The sequence below is a fragment of the Malaclemys terrapin genome, chromosome 1 (genome assembly GCF_027887155.1).
Source record: "Malaclemys terrapin pileata isolate rMalTer1 chromosome 1, rMalTer1.hap1, whole genome shotgun sequence".
Lineage (NCBI taxonomy): Eukaryota > Metazoa > Chordata > Testudines > Emydidae > Malaclemys > Malaclemys terrapin.
The window spans coordinates 182,103,214-182,119,350 of NC_071505.1; the positions used below are offsets into that span (position 1 = coordinate 182,103,214).

General features: G+C 38.9%; 1 protein-coding gene across 1 annotated transcript in view; it reads left to right on the forward strand.

The window, feature by feature from the left end:
• NCAM2 (neural cell adhesion molecule 2) overlaps positions 1 to 15,492 on the forward strand; it is a 529,484-nt gene extending 513,992 nt beyond the window's left edge. The window contains exon 18 of the mRNA XM_054047466.1: positions 8,154 to 15,492. Within this exon, the coding sequence (XP_053903441.1) occupies positions 8,154 to 8,265 (112 nt within the window). The 3' untranslated portion in view covers positions 8,266 to 15,492. The remainder of the gene's footprint in view (positions 1 to 8,153) is intronic.
• The last annotated feature ends 645 nt before the right edge of the window (positions 15,493 to 16,137 follow it).

Below are 16,137 nucleotides of genomic sequence, written 5' to 3' on the forward strand. Positions count from 1 at the left end.
GAGCAAATTCAGTGGAGCAGCACTGTTGCTATTACCATTTTCAATAATCTCTTCAAGATGTGTGTAGAGTGTGTGACTTGTTTTATGGTAGATCACAAATGAATGTGAACTATTCAAAGTCAGCCACTGAGTTTTCATTGTGATGAGTATTTGTGATGTGCATATCTTTTTCTTCTCTTGAAAATTGGGTTTACTTGTGAAAATTGACTGATATTTAAACAGCTATAATGGCAGCATAATTACTGGTACTGGGGCCCTAACCATGTGAACCTAAGGAAGACTGATCAATTACTAAAGAAATTCATCCAGAAAGTAATGGCCCATGAGTCTCAAAGATGGATTTATATTTATGGAAGAAGAGGGTGAGCCAAAGCCTCTGTGATCTTTGGGTGAATGAGAGCAAAAAAATCTCTCACTGCTATGCAAAGACCCTTAAATAGTAAATTGTATAGAGACAGAAACCAGCAAACTGTATATTTCTATAGAAAATAAAATAACTTTTGTAAAGGAAAGCAAGTTCTTAATCGCTGTCTGTTTCTGAAAATACAGAAAAGGCTTCTTACTTGCCATCAAGTAGAACTGCAAAATGTAAGAGTCCCTACACAATCAGGGAAGATCCGGTGCTACTGACTGCCATAGATGTTTGTGGGGAAATGCTAGGGGATTCTAATGAGAATTGATGTATGTTTCTTTTTTAAATAACATGTGTCTGAAGAGTTCAAGCTTCAGTTAATAGGCCAACTATAAAAAAGAGTGTATAGTTGGCATTCAGCTGGATAACTTAACTGATATATTCAGCAATACTAGTTTATTGGTCCACTGCAATACAGATTAAATTTTTGGGGAAGAGCTGAGATACTACAGTGAGGAGTGCTATAGAAAACCCATACCTATCTAGATAGTCAGTTTCTGTTGGAAATACATCAGTGAAAAGCTTTCGACACAAAACAACTGCAGCAGAATTTATCACTGGATAATTCTGTGTTCCTGAATCGTGTTATGGCATAACTGTGTAACTATATAATATTACTGCAGTTGTTACTGTGATGAGCATTATAGAAATGCTTAAGATAGAACACAATTGATGGGACTTCATCAACGATATGCTGACAGTGTAAACTAATGTGGAGAGTACATACTGTTACCCAAAAACAGTCATATAGGCTTAGTATACTGGGACGTACTAGCAGCCATTAATGACAGAAGAGCCAAATTGCAGAACATCCTGAAGACTACAGTAAAAATTGTTTGACTAGATCTTTGAGCCCAGCTGAGCTGCACTCTGCACAAAACTTGACGTGAAAGAGGCGAAGGTTACTTCATGCCCATCCCCGATCCTGGGATTGATTGGGAGCTGGTTTGGTTTCTGGCCCAAGTTAGAGCACCCATAAGGCAGCTCTAACCTCCTCTGGCTGCAATGACCCCCAGTGGGTCATTTGGTAGCCTGGAATAGCTGTAGCAAAGGGACACTCTAGGCACAGCCCTGTCCTCTTGCCATTATCTCCTACACAAAGGGTGGGGTTCAGGAGAGTGGCATAGATCCAGCTGCACTGTACCAACCTGCCTGGAACTTGGAGGGAGGAGCACATATTGCAGGAGGGAATAGTTTAAAAGGGGAGCCAGAAGTCAGTCCGTGCCCATGGCTAGGATGCTAGCTGCAGTAGCTGCAATATCTCTGTAAATACTTCCCTTTATAAAGAGCTGTTTAGTTGTAGAAACATGGATTTCTCTCATATATTACACAGCACATGGTGTGTGAAACATAGTGGCAGTCAGTCTAATGAGACCCACAGCAAGTAAGAGAGTGATTGAGAGGTAAACAACACAGTGTCTAGAAATAGAGCTAACAGGCAGCGTGGAGAGACTCAGGCCAGACTTGCATAAACATGTGGCAGCAGGAATTGTGTCTTTATACAGAGCTGACCATGAGGGACAAAGATGAGAAATGAAGGTAAAGCTGTTTTTACTTTCTCATTGCAGGGGGTGGGGAGGGGAAGGATGGAGAGTTAGTACACAGTAAGCTGCACACTGACTGACTGTGTCGATCCTGCTACTGCAAAGGAAAAGTTTCATACTGTGCTTTGGTCTAGACCTGCCTCAAACAGAACTAGATCAAACAGGATAGATCTCAAACAGGAGTAGATCAAATCACACTAGGGAACTTTCAGTGTGCGGTACCAGGGTCCACACAGCCAGCTAGTGGACTGTAGACTTGTACCCTGGCTTGCTGTTCACTAACTCTCCATCTAGACTAGTGGTTCTAAACCAGGGGTATGTGTACCCCTGGGGTACACAGTGCTCTTCCAGGGGGTATACAATTCTTCTAGATATTTGCCTAGTTTTACAACAGGCTACATAAAAAGCACTAGCAAAGTCAGTACAAACTAAAATTTCATAGACAATTGTTTATTTATACTTCTCTATATACTATACATTGAAATGTAAGTACAATATTTATATTCCAGGTGGTTTATTTTATAATTATATGGTAAAATGAGAAAGTAAGCAATGTTTCAGTAACCGTGTGCTGTGACAACTTTGTATTTTTATGTCTGATTTTGTAAGTATTTCAGTGAGGTGAAACTTGGGGGTACACAAGACCAGTCAGACTCTTGAAAGGGGTACAGCAGTTTGGAAAGGTTGAAAGCCACTGATCTAAACAAGATCATTGTTCATTGCTGCAAAGAATAATGCCTGAAACACTGGGATAGCTGATAAAGGTGTCTTGAGTACTCTGATCCCAGACAGAATGAAACTGTGAAGAGAAATTGTTTGAGATTATTACTCCAGTTTCTGAGAAATGGATTGTCTGGAGGACTAGAACTCTGAAAGGTGCATTTTGTAAGGTAGAACATACCTCACACTTGCCCCAGACACCATGCCTTATAATGCAGCAGAATTCAAATGATTCAGCACCAAATGGGAATTTGAGCACAAGAGGTCTTCCCCCTGAGTACCCACAAACCAATAGGAAAGCAGAGTCAGCAAGAAAGACAACCAAGAGCCTGATAGCAAAGGCAAAGAGGCAGGAAGGGATCCATACCTGGCAATGTTAAATCATTGAAATACACACTTCCAGGGACTACATAATAGCCAAGCACAGATGCTGATGGGTTGGAGAATCAAGACTCTGCTTCCGATGAGGGGTGCCCTGCTGCAGCCGCGTGGAGGAACAATCACAGTACACTGAAGCAGTTAAGAGAATGATAAGCTAAGCAGGCAGCCTGCTACTACAAAGTCACCTGAAGTCACTATGCAAAGATGAACAGGTCTGGGTCCAACCATCAAATAGCCACTCAAAGTAATAGTGCAAAGCAACAGTCCAGACTACAGTGGGACACCAATCATATGCGGTAGCTACAGACTCAGGATAGCGATGGAGCCAAAACCGATGATAATTGCAGAGTAGCAGCAGACAGCCAGCACATCCAGAGAGAGCCTGGGTCACAGCCAGGACAAAAAGTATATAGAAGAGCCTCAGCCATCAGCTCACTTCATGCAGGAGAATCATAAGAATTGTTATAAGAGTTATATGAATAACAGGACCAACAGGACACAATCCAACAGAATGCAAGCAGCTTCAGGGTGGAAGCAAGTCCCCTGCCAACAGCAGTAACGCAAACTAGTGGGAGACTGGTTTGAAAACCAGTCAACTTAAAGGACTATGAAGCCTAACAGGCTGCAATGGACTGGCAGTAAAGCACATGTCCCTAGCGTGGGTTCTGTACTAATAACCTTTGGTCCAAGCAAATCAGCACATGCTTGCACAAAAGCACAACAACAAATCTTAAAGAAAAGATGTAGCAACCTACATGGAGCTTGAAGGAAGGAGCCCAGGTTGTAGAAAGGAAGAGTTTGGAGGGACCACCTGGAACTCAGTCAGTCGTGGTTATAATGCTAGATTCAGTTACAATATCCCTGTAAATAGTTATCTCAGTAAAGAGCCAGTTTAATTTTAGAAACATGCAGTCCTTTCATATTATTACCCAGCACAGAGCACATGAAATATGCACCAGCCCTATGCTAACTTGTATTTCCTAATCCTCAGGTAGTCAGCTAATCAGGCTTTCCAACCACTTTGTGATTACAGACCAGCACAAAGCAATCATAGAGGCGTCTAGGATAAAAGTGTTTAATGCTAGGCAGTTCAAAGTCTAGTGTATAGTGATGGAGGAGGCTCAGATTACACTCTTCTTTGTACACAGTACCCTGGTTATCAAGGAGGAAAGTGTTGCAAATAGAGTTTGAGCTGCACAAAGGAATCAAAGTCTTGTTCTAGTTAAATCACTTTATAGAAGGGCAAAAGCTAGTTGTCGAAGCCAGAGTACTTGGCAGATGTTTTCTCCGAATGATCTTAATATAAGTATGCAGGGCAAATGCTTCACAATTTTTGACTGGGTGGAGGGGAAACAACATTTAAACCTTGTGGGGAGAATGGGCTGAGAATCACAACCTAGTTTCATTTTGTCTTGAAACCATTTTTTCCAAAGATTATAAAGATGTAATTTGTCATCTCCAAAAGAAATCCTAATTGAATATTGAACCAAGCTGAAATTAAAATTTGCAGAGTACTTTGTACACAGTGAGAGGGATAAGAAATGTTTGAGCACAGTTAGCATTGAGACACCCTTTGCCTTGGATATTGCAGATCCTGATATCCTCATGGGATTTGAGATCAAATGTATTGAATTTAATATGTGATACCAGCGGTAAAAACCCAGTTGCGCTGTCTTCTATTGGTTGATTTTGGAGTTGTGCCAGGGTTGACCTCTCTCACTAATAAGGCAAGGAACTACTTACTTCCACGCACAATCATATGTCTTTGTGAGCTAGTATTGTCATCAGTCACATGAAAAGTTATTAAGCGATGGTATTTGAATAGGTTTGGTATTGAAAATAGACCACATATGACTCTTAGTTCAGTTATGCCCCACCAGGATAGAGAAATAGCAATGGCCATACTAGGTCAAACCAATGGTCTATCTAGCCCAGTATCGTGTCTTCTGACAGTTATCAGTGCCAGATGTTTCAGAGGGAATGAACAGAACAGGGCAATTATTGAGTGAAACATCGCCTGTTGTCTGGTCCCAGCTTCTTGAAGTCAGAGGATTAGGGATAGACAGAGCTTGGGGTTGCATCCCTGAGCATCTTGGCTAATAGTCATTGATGAACCTTACCTCCATGAACTTACCTAATTCTTTTTTAAACCAAATTGTACTTTTGGTTTGCACAATATTCCCTGGCAATGAGTTCCACAGGTTGACTGTGTATTGTGTGAAGAAGTACTTCCTTTTCTTTGTTTTAAATCTGCTACCTATTACTTTCATCCAGTGACCCCTGGTTCTTGTGTTATGTGAAGGGGTAAATAACACTTCCTTATTAATTTTCTCTGCACCCATCATGATTTTATTGACTTCTATCATATCCCCCCTTTGTTGTCTCTTTTCCAAGCTGAACAGTCCCACTCTTTTAAATCTCTCCTCATAGGGAAGCTGTTCCATATCCCTAATAATTTTTGTTGCCCCGATCTGTACTTTTTTCCAGTTCTAATATCTCTTTTTTGAGATGGGGTGACTAGAACTGCATGCAATATTCAATATCGTGTGTGTGTTTATATATATACATTGGCATTATGGTATTCACTGTCTTATTATCTATCCTATTCATAATGGTTCGTAACATTCTGTTAGCATTTTTTACTGCCAATACACATTGAGCGGGTGTTTTCAGAGAACTATCTACAATGACTCCAAGATCTCTTTCTTGAATGGTAACAGCTAATTTAGACACCATCTTTCTGTAGCTATTGTTGGTATTTATGTTTTTTAATGTGCACTACTTAGCATTTATCATCACTGAATTTCTTCTGCCATTTTGCTGCCCAGTCACCCAGTTTTGTGTGACCCCTTTATAACTCTTCACAGTTAGCTTTGGACTTAACTGTCTTGAGCAATTTTGTATCATCTGCAAACTTTGCCACCTCACTGTTGAACCCATTTTCCAGATCATTTATGATTATGTTAAACAGCACAGGTCCTAGTACAGATCTTTGGGAGACCCACTACTTACCTCTCTACACTGTGAAAACTGACCATTTATTCCTACCCTTTGTTTCCTGTCTTTTAACCAGTTACTGATCCATGAGAGAACCTTTCCTCTTATCCCATGGCTGCTTACTTTGCTTAAGAGCCTTTGGTGAGGGACCTTTTTAAAGGCTTTCTGAAATATTCGAAAATAAGCAAGAGCAAACTTCTCTCTAATTCAAGAACTAACTATTTAAATGTTACAATTGTAGTTACTTTGTGAAAAGTGAAGTGAAGTGAAGATTTTTTTATATAAATGCAATAACACATGCAGCATGACTATATTTGTATATTAATAATATTGGAAGAGTTCTAATATAATTTGTCATACCAATGGGTCATTTGTGATGCATGGATTACAGTCCTGAAATAGTTGAAAACGATTAATACCTTGGGAATTACACAGTTAAGGCCTGATCCAAAGCCCAATGAAGTAAATGAGTCTTTTTATGACTGTTACGCAGGTAACATTATTTAGTTACCTTAGGAAACTGAAAAACTATCACAGATAGCCATGATAGTCTTTTTGTCATTACAATAGGTTGCAAGCCTAGAAAAAAAGTTAATGATTGTTTTGCAAGTAAAAGCATTTGAATTCCAATGGGAAAAATATTAATTCTGGAAACTACAAATTAACATTTGAAAGTAATTTAAGGCATACAGGAAAACTCCAAATCAACAAAAAATTTTGCATGCACTTAAAATAAAATTAAACATTGTCAAAATCTTGTGAGATTTTATTTTTTTATTAAATTGATTACAACTGGAGTTGTGGATTTTTAAAGTATATATCAAACCTAAAAAACAAGCTTGTGAAGATGTTGAAGTCAAAGAAGGGATTCTTTAGATTTGTCAGATGTCCTATGTTTCTTTCTTTCTCCTTTGTAATTAAAACCATTCTATAATCTTCTCAGACTGATCTTTAAAAACATGGATATCTGAGTTCATTTCCCTACATTCATGGGGGTCACAGGAACTTTTCTATTTGAAATAGTTTGCAATTGTTAGTGACATACTCCAAGTCTACTACTTGTGCATAATCAGTTTCTATTTAATATCTCACCTAATCCACCCGTCTGTTGCCCAATCATTTGTGTGTTGAGGCATTTCCTTTCCTTCAGCTTCTCAAAAATTATTTTCAAATTATCTTCATCTTCAAACTCACAAATCCCCTCCTTGTCTTGTCTTTGTTGTATTTTAGGTAATTTGTGTTCATTTTTTAACCTTTTGATCAATTGTTTTTTCCTTGTTCATTTCAGCAAGTCTAAATTTCATAAAACCAGGGATTGGGGGATTAGTTTGTCTTTATTGATATTAGATACTGTGATTATAAGGTTTTCCGAATAGGTTCTTCAAACAGGCTTTGAAGATTACCTTGATACTCCTAGAACAATGCAATCTAAACTAAAGGATTTAGCAATTTTCTTGAATACAATCAGATGTCTCATGTTCTCCATTTAAAAATATTCTTCAAAACAGAACCATGATTTGCAACCAATATGCTTGCAACCACCGGCAGCCCCCCTATCAGAACCCTCCCCCCCAGTGCCTCCTGCCTGCCAGCGAGCCCTGCCGATCAGTGCCTCCTCCTCCCTCCCTGACACAATCAGCTGTTTTGCAGCATGTAAGAGGCTCTGGGGGGGGGGGGGAGGGAGAGGAGTGAGGACGCAATGCGCTCAGGGGAGAAAGCGGAATGATGGTGGAAGAGGTGGGGCGGGGGCGGGACGGGGTGGGAAGAGGAGTGGTGGAGGGGGTGGAGCGGGGGCGGGGTCTGGGGTAGAGCTGGGGGTGAGCACCCTCCCAGCACATTGTAAAGTCAGTGCCTGTGCCAACGTGCACTAGCTACCTGCATTGCAGTGTGATGCAGGGAGCAGACTCCACAATTTTAGCCCTTAGAGGCTTTATATGAATGGATACTGCACTTACATTTTCTTTAAAAAACAGTTTGGTGCTTATAATATAGTTCTTTATATGTATATAACTATACATATAACAGAAATAACTGTTCTTTAAAAAAACAGTTTGGTTCATTATTTTAAGTGAATCATAGCTTTTTCTCATTTCTCACAGGAAACTGCCACTAAAAGAAGAAAATGGAAAAGAAGCTTTAAATCCAGAAACTATAGAAATCAAAGTTTCTAATGATATCATCCAGTCAAAAGAAGATGATAGCAAAGCATAAAATGATGACTACAGCTGTCCAAAAAAAGTATTTGGATTGGAGTAACCCCGTGACCAAAACTCTACAGCTGACCTTAATTTCTTGGGCAATTTAAGCTTGGAATAGTTAGTACACGTGTACATATGATCAAACAACTTCTGTCTACAGTACCTCTCTATTTTGTTTTGTTAACGTTTTAGTATGTAGTCCTGGCTGACCACAGTCCCTTGGTATCAATTTGAATCTGCAGAAAAGTACTGTAATTTATTATATTACAAAGGTGATCTATTTATAAAACCACTTTTACCAAGCTACCCCCAGCCACAGACAATACAACAAATAGCTCCACATCCTACAATGCAAGCTAAACACATGAAAGAAAGTGCCATATACTCCTGTATTTGTTTCCATTGGTAATAGAGCAAAAGATTTAGGTGGCCTTTAAAAGAAGAAGGGGGAAAAAAATCAATCTCAGTATGAAACTTGAGACAGAGGGCTGGCAAAGGTTGAATAGCCACCGCGGCTGTGTTTTGCCATTTGACAGAAAATAGAAAGACTGACTATTAGATGGTTACAGACCTGCACATTGGTTTTAAAATATAGTACAAGGTTAATAAACATGATGTACAGATTTAAAACAAAAATGATTGAATATTTTGCAGAAAAAAAAATGGTCTCGTCTGAACTATATGAGTGTTTGACTTTGAAAGGCAACTAGATTTTCAAATATTCTGTGTTAATGTTTGGGAGATCGTGTGTGAACTAAAATGTGGAAAAATGTTTTTTTGTGTGAAAAGAAAACTGATTTATGATAATAGCTTTTGGCTTCAAGTGAAATCTTAAAATAAACATGAGCTCAAATTAGTTGCCTCCATGTACTTATAGATATATATCATTCCTTCTTAGTTTTAACCACCTAGTCAAGGAATAAAGTGTTGCATATCAGTATAACAAAGGAGTTGTTCACCCCAACCCAGTAGGCATGTTGTTAAACAGTTGTCCTTAACACAGCACTTGTTTTGTAGCATAGAAATAATAATTGCATATCCTTTGTATTATAAAAAAAACATATCAAGAAAGGAGGAAGAGAAGAACTTTGACTAAATGGTTAAGAACATTATCAATTTATTAAATTTGCAGTATCCAATAGTCTAAATATTTTAAGCTGCATAGTCTCCAAGACAATCACTTTTACTTATGCTGAGTGTGATAGCTATAAACTATTATGATCAAATAATCTACTTCCTTTGGTGAAAAATTAATTGTCCTCTATTGACAATTGATTTTACATTATTACTAATTGGAGGAATAACATTTTGTGCCCAGTCCAGCCCTCAGTATCCATCATCTTCTATAATAATCAAGCCCTGACTTTGGAAAAGGCAGACATAGCAAATGACCACTAACTAAAATATCTACTCTTCAGGGGCAAGTTGTGGATCCTCCCATGGTAGAACTGCTCCATATCTGAATGCAGACCTGTTATATGAAGGTTTAACTCTACTCAATGGAGTGACACCCACATCTAAATTTGGTTCATAGTCATAGTATGCAACTTTTAATTGATATGGGGTTGTCATGGCCAGGCAGATGACTTTGTGGTTAACTTGGATAAAAAAAAATGTGGGAAATTACCTGTAAGTTGGGAGAATGATTATTTAGCCTCCCTACTGGTCTAATCACTAATGTGTTTAGTGGAGCTCCTGCTGCAGATGTGTTGAAATTCATGGCCCCTGGCTTCCTTTTCTTGGGTTGCTTCTAAAATTGACACATTAGTCAAGAAGAACCCAACAATTTTGAAATGTTTTTTCTTTAAAATCCTTCTTGGCCATCACTTAGGGAAGAATGCACAATGAGTCAAGATGTCAGGGCAGATGGTTGATATGGTCCGGGAAATAGGTTAAAACAGAATCGTGAGACGAGAATGGGGTAGTGGAGGTAGCACTGGAATATGGAGGCTGTGAAAGATGATCTATGATTCTGCTGCAAGTCTGTCACTTATAATGTTCAGCCAATGCCTCTGGGTCAAGGTAAGCTGAAGAGGTGGCTCCTCAGAAGTCTGCCTTGTTGCTCCCATGCACTGAGCAGGTAGCAGCACAATCAGCCTGCTAATTTTCTCCTTCGTTTCTTTCTGGAACTGAGTAGTCACTGAGAATGCTTAGTAAAGTGAATGGGACTGGCCCCTAGTCTGTAACTGACAGAGCCACTCCCCATACAGAATACATACTTCTCCCACTGGCAAAAATGCTCAGAGCCAGAGTTCTTTTCAACTGAAGCCCTTTTTTGTGTGAGTGTGTAACCAAGCAGTGTCCTGGACCGTTCAGATAGCTTGAGGTAAAGGGAGGGGAAACACAAGGTTCGAGCAATTGTAGGAGAATAGGCTGGTGGGGCTCAAGCATTGAGGGCTGGGGCAGGGAGGAAAATAGTTAGTTAATCCTCTTGGTGGGACATCATCTGTGTATTCCATCTTTTCTACTGTCACCTTCCCCAACAGTAGTTTCTTCAAGCTCATCAAGGAAGTAGGGAACTCCATTCCCTTCATGCTTCTGCCATTAGAGTGCCAGATCTCGTCACTCTTACTCATGCTAAGTAAAACCTCACTATGCAAATAATCCAGTGTGAAACCAATGGGATGATTCACACAATAAGGTACCTTTGCACTGTAAGCAAGGGTGGCAGAATCCAGGCCAGACTATAGTTGCATGCCAAGGGGTTATTTCCCCCTGAATCTTGTAAGTGGCTTCTGTGGCTGTGAAGCCCCAGACATTTCCTTGGTCCTTCATCTGTGGAGACAAATTTTGCTTGGATATGGATCTAAATTGGGGGGAGAGAAGTAAGGGGGGAAAAATAAGTGCAAAGGGATTTGAAAATCTAAAAGGCCTATACAGCATGTTTATTATTACTACGATTGTACAACTCTTTAAAAGTAAAAAAAAACAACCCTACAAATATATTTTGTTATTCAATATATTAATGGGAGCAAAAGCATGTCTGAGTACACTACATTACACAACTGGTATTCCCAGAAGTATTTATTTTTCCTGAAGTTATTTCTCTTGCCCGGGGTGCTGTGTGATGGTCTGAGAATCAGATGGAGCTAAATGAGTGATGGACTATTCCAAGTGTACTCTTTGATTTGAAGATTAATAGGTTTTCTCTTGCTCTTGTCACTGATGCCATGCAGGAGAAATGCAAAATTATAACTGTTTTTTTTACATTATGAAAGAATGAGCTGAAATATCTCTTTACTAATGTTTCCAAATGAGGGACAGCTTGTAGTTTAAATTGTAAGATATGTGTAGAACTGGAATAACAGCCTTTCTTTGATTTTCTTTCTTATTATAGACTGAAAACATATCTGTATAAATGTCACTTTTACTGTCTGAAAGTAATTTTAAGTGTTAGTATGAAATGTCAGAAGAGTTGACTGAATATAACTATTGGTAAAAGTAACCTGAATCGTTACACTGCTTTAGATTGGGGAAGGAGGCCAAGAAGTCATTTAATTTTTGACAGTTCTTGGCAGGTTACATGAAACATGGCAAAGACAATCTCTATTCAACAACAGAAAAAGAGAAAAAGAGTTAAAACTGCTTAGATTTTTTTTTTAAGTAGGAGATTCATTTTGATTTAACACAATATTTTTTTTTAAAAATTATTTGCAATTAAATTTTTGCAATTTATTCTAAAAATATATTATGGAGAGTATTTTTGTTGTCCCTTCCCCCATTCCCCCAGTGATTTATTGTTTTTCGTGGGGCCCCCAGAAATATTTACTATTCTGTTGATGCTAATGCCTGATGTGACAAAGCTTAATTTATTTAGGCCCTAACCTTGCAAGCTATTTTGCAGGGTGGGCTCAGAGCCTCCACCCATGCGGCACCTCATTGACTTCAGTGGGGATGGGCATAGGAGAAGGTTCTACTTGCTTGGAACAGTTTGTGGGATCAGGGCCTAGTTTTTATCTTCTTCATAGATATGTAGAACTTTAGCATACAGTGACAGTCATGTAGACAGGCTGTTTTGACAACAGTTCATAGCATAGTAAATTCCACTTGACATCTTCAATCTTTGAACTGATGTTTATCTGAAAAGTGGCTTTCTTTTCATGATGGTAATGAAATCGATTGAGTCCTTATTCATTTAAGTGCCAATCATTGAACTGTAGTATTACAATCATGTTATTTTTTCCGTTTCTTAGAGCAGATAATCAAGATGTATTTGTGCCTTTGAATAGCATGCCACTCTACTTTATTTAAAAAAAAAAAAAAAACTTCTTCAATAATTTACCTACTAATCCTGTTTAGAAGATGTGAAATCTTTACATCATTTCCTCCTCAGAAATGTAAAATATATCTGTGTTAAGCTGGCAATCATATTTTTGAATTCACTTTAATATTTAAAATCCCAAACCTGTAAAAGATTTGGAGAGGTAGCACTTTTGTTCCAATTTCCGGGAGCCATTGTTAAATGCTTTTGCTGTAGGTAGAGAATGGTATGTTCAGGATTTAGGTAGGGAAAGGCATTGCCTTGCGTGGGGGTACTTGGACCCGCTTTTTTTTGAGATTCATCTAGGGATCCTCCACGCTGTTATTAGTCCTCCATTCCCTCTAAAATGTTCACAACCACTTTCAGATCTGAAAGGAACCCTGGAATCTCTTCCCACCATTTTACTTTGAGTAAAACCTTTGTGAATGTTACCTGCAGAAATATTCATGGCTTCACTGTCTCTGGTATAGCTGTCCCTGGAACTAACTTATTTATTTAGAGTATTTGCTACAGGTATTGGGTGAAATTCACTCCTGTGTAGAAAACCACCATGAGGCCTATGTACTATATATGCCCACAGACCCAAATATTGCAAGTTGACCTGGAGGGATGTGGAGGGGAATCCCTGTGTAGAAACCCATTGAGTGAAATTGTGGCTTTATTGAAGTTAATGATAAAAATCCAATTGACTTCAGTGGAGGTCAGGATTTTATCTATTGACTTCAATGGGTTCCACGTGTGTTCAAGGATCTTCCCACTTTAATCACCTTGGAGAATCAGAAGTGAGGGTATGTCTATACTGCAATTAATAACCCCCGTGGCTGGCCTATGCCAGCTGACTCAGGCTTGCAGGACTTGGGGTAAGGGACTGTTTAATGGCAGTGTAGATCATAGAATCATAGGACTGGAAGGGACCTTGAGAGGTCATCTAGTCCAGTCCCCTGACTATGCAGGACTAAGTATTATCTAGACCAACCCTGGCAGATGTTTGTCTAACCTGCTTTTAAAAATCTCTAATGAGATTCCACAACCTCACTGGGCAGTTTATTCTAGTGCTTAACCATCCTGAGAGAAAGTTTTTCCTAATGTCCAACCTAAACCTCCCTTGCTTTAATTTAAGCCCATTGCTTCTTGTCCTTGTCAGATGTTAAGGAGAACAATTTTTCTCCCTCCTCCTTGTAACCACCTTTTATGTTCTTGAAAACTGTTATCATGTCCCCTCTCAGTCTTCTCTTGTTCGGGCTTGAGCTGGAGGCCAGACACTAGGACCCTGAGAAAGGGGAGAGTCCCAGAACTCGGGCTGCAGCTCAGGCCCGAATGTCTACATTGCAAGCTCCTTAGCCTGAGCCCTGTGAGACAGAGTCAGTTGGCACAGGCCAGCCACAGGTATCTGATTACAGTGTAGAAGTACCATTAGGACACACATGGGATTTGTGGTATATCAGCTTTATACTGGCTCTCTTCGTAGGGAATATTTTCCTTATTAGGGTTTAGTACTGATCTCAAAATTGCATCGCAATTTTATCCCATACCTTAGCATGTTTTCAAAGTTAGTAAGGAGATGAAGAAATGTTTCCCTCTAAGTAACAAATGGTGATTACCTGACCTTTGAATAAAGGTAAAAGATTGTATTCTGTGGGGGAGAGGGGGGGTTAAACTCAATTTGGTTTGCTGCAGACAGCAGCAGTGCTAGGTGGAAAACTACCATGGTTAAGTCAATATTTCTGTTTTGGTTTTGGTTTTTAACAGCCCTATAAAGAAAAAGAAAAGTCCCTTCACACTTCACTGCAACATTTTTCAGATAATAATATAATTTTAAGGAAGCAACTAATCAAATTGATTGATTTTGGAAAATCACCAAGTTTTAAAGGATTTGCAGAATTTCCACCGTACATGTAAATGAACAATTGATACAAGATTTGATTTGGGCTTGATACAAACTGGAGTCTTTCCACTTACTGCAATGGGCTTTGGATCAGGCCTTTTAAAGATCATACTTTACCAATGTATTTTTCCTCTTAAAAGACATTGTGAGCCCAATGTTGTTTGACTTTCAAACTTAGATTGGCCTTTTCTAGCCCAGGATAATGAAATCAATATGGTCTGCCAAATTTGTATTGGCAGATTTTAAATCACAGTTCAGATTGGAGACATGGCAGGATGACCTGATGCAGTGCAAGAAAGCTGACAAAAATAAGGAAAGCCAGAAAAAGAGACAACGGGTGTAAAAATTGAGCAATCTAGAAGAGGGAGCAGCTGTTAAGATGAGAGGTTGCAGCTAGATAGGGTGGTGGCAGAGAAACTGACCTGCTAAACCAGAAGAGGCCTCTGAAGAGGTTAGCCCAGATCAGGGGAGTTTTGAACTGTGAAAGCTACCAAAGGGAGAACATTAGCCTAGATAGACCCTATGATTCTGCCATGTAATTAGGCTACATTTAAAAAATAAAGAAAACTATGGGTGAGAATGGGGGAGAATAACCCCTCAGAATGTATATAAGTCAGTATAAAAAATAAAGCAAAACAGTTTACTCCTTCAGGAAATGTTATTGCTAATGGTATAGAGTTCTCGTTACAAATATGTACGTTATTTAGACAAGACGTAAAAAAAAAAGCTTTCCTGCTACAATGAGCACTTGGTATGTATTTTGTATGCTGTGTACAGTATAAGCTAAGGGATACCATATATTGTTTTTGTTATTCCACACGTTGTCAACAGCCCATTTATGGTATATACCACCTGAATTATATATTGATGCGTTAGCTACCACTGGGGCTAGTTTGTTTATTGTTTCAAAATCTTATGTCCCTCTGAAATGCTGTATATATATCTAAACTGTAAAAATAATAATAATAATAATAATAATGCAAATGCTGAAGTTTTGTATTTATGAAAGACATAGAAAGTATGGCTTAAAGTATATCAATTATTTGTCACTCTTCACCATTTGTATATTAATAGTAAAGATACTTTTACTTTCATGAAGTGTTGCCTTTTACATTTACTTTTTTGCTAAGTATCTATCTGCTAGCAAGGGGCTGATTCTGTAGGCAGGATTAATTCAAGGGCATTCACCTTTTCAGAACATTTTAAAGTGTTACAGTATTTTTGAAATGAAACAAAATTGTGTGCTATTGCCAAAAAATCAGATACATGATTTATTCCTCCTTGTTATGGTGCCTTCATATGGTGCTGAGAAATGCTCAAGTAAACTTAGGTGTATGATACTCCTTTATCTCAAATATAACATTGATTAGTATTATTACAGTAACATCAAGAATGGGACTCCTTTGTGTTCTAGGCACATGATAAGAAAAGCCCTGTCCCAAAGAGCATGGGGACAGATTTTTAAAAGTACTTAGGCACCTAAAGAGGCAGATAGGTGCCGAAGTCTACCAGTTAGACATCACAGGCATTTTCAAACCTGCCGCTAAGCTGCTGCCTAACCCCTGGTGCCTGTGATCCCATGAGTGGCTGCTTTTTGGCCTATTGGCACCTAAACGTCAGCATCCTAAGCACCATTGGATCCTAAGCATTGCTGCTACCCTACCATGAATGACCATATCCGCAGTAGTTGGAGGTCATACTTGGGAAGAGCCATGGACTCAGGCAGCAGTACAGCTTTA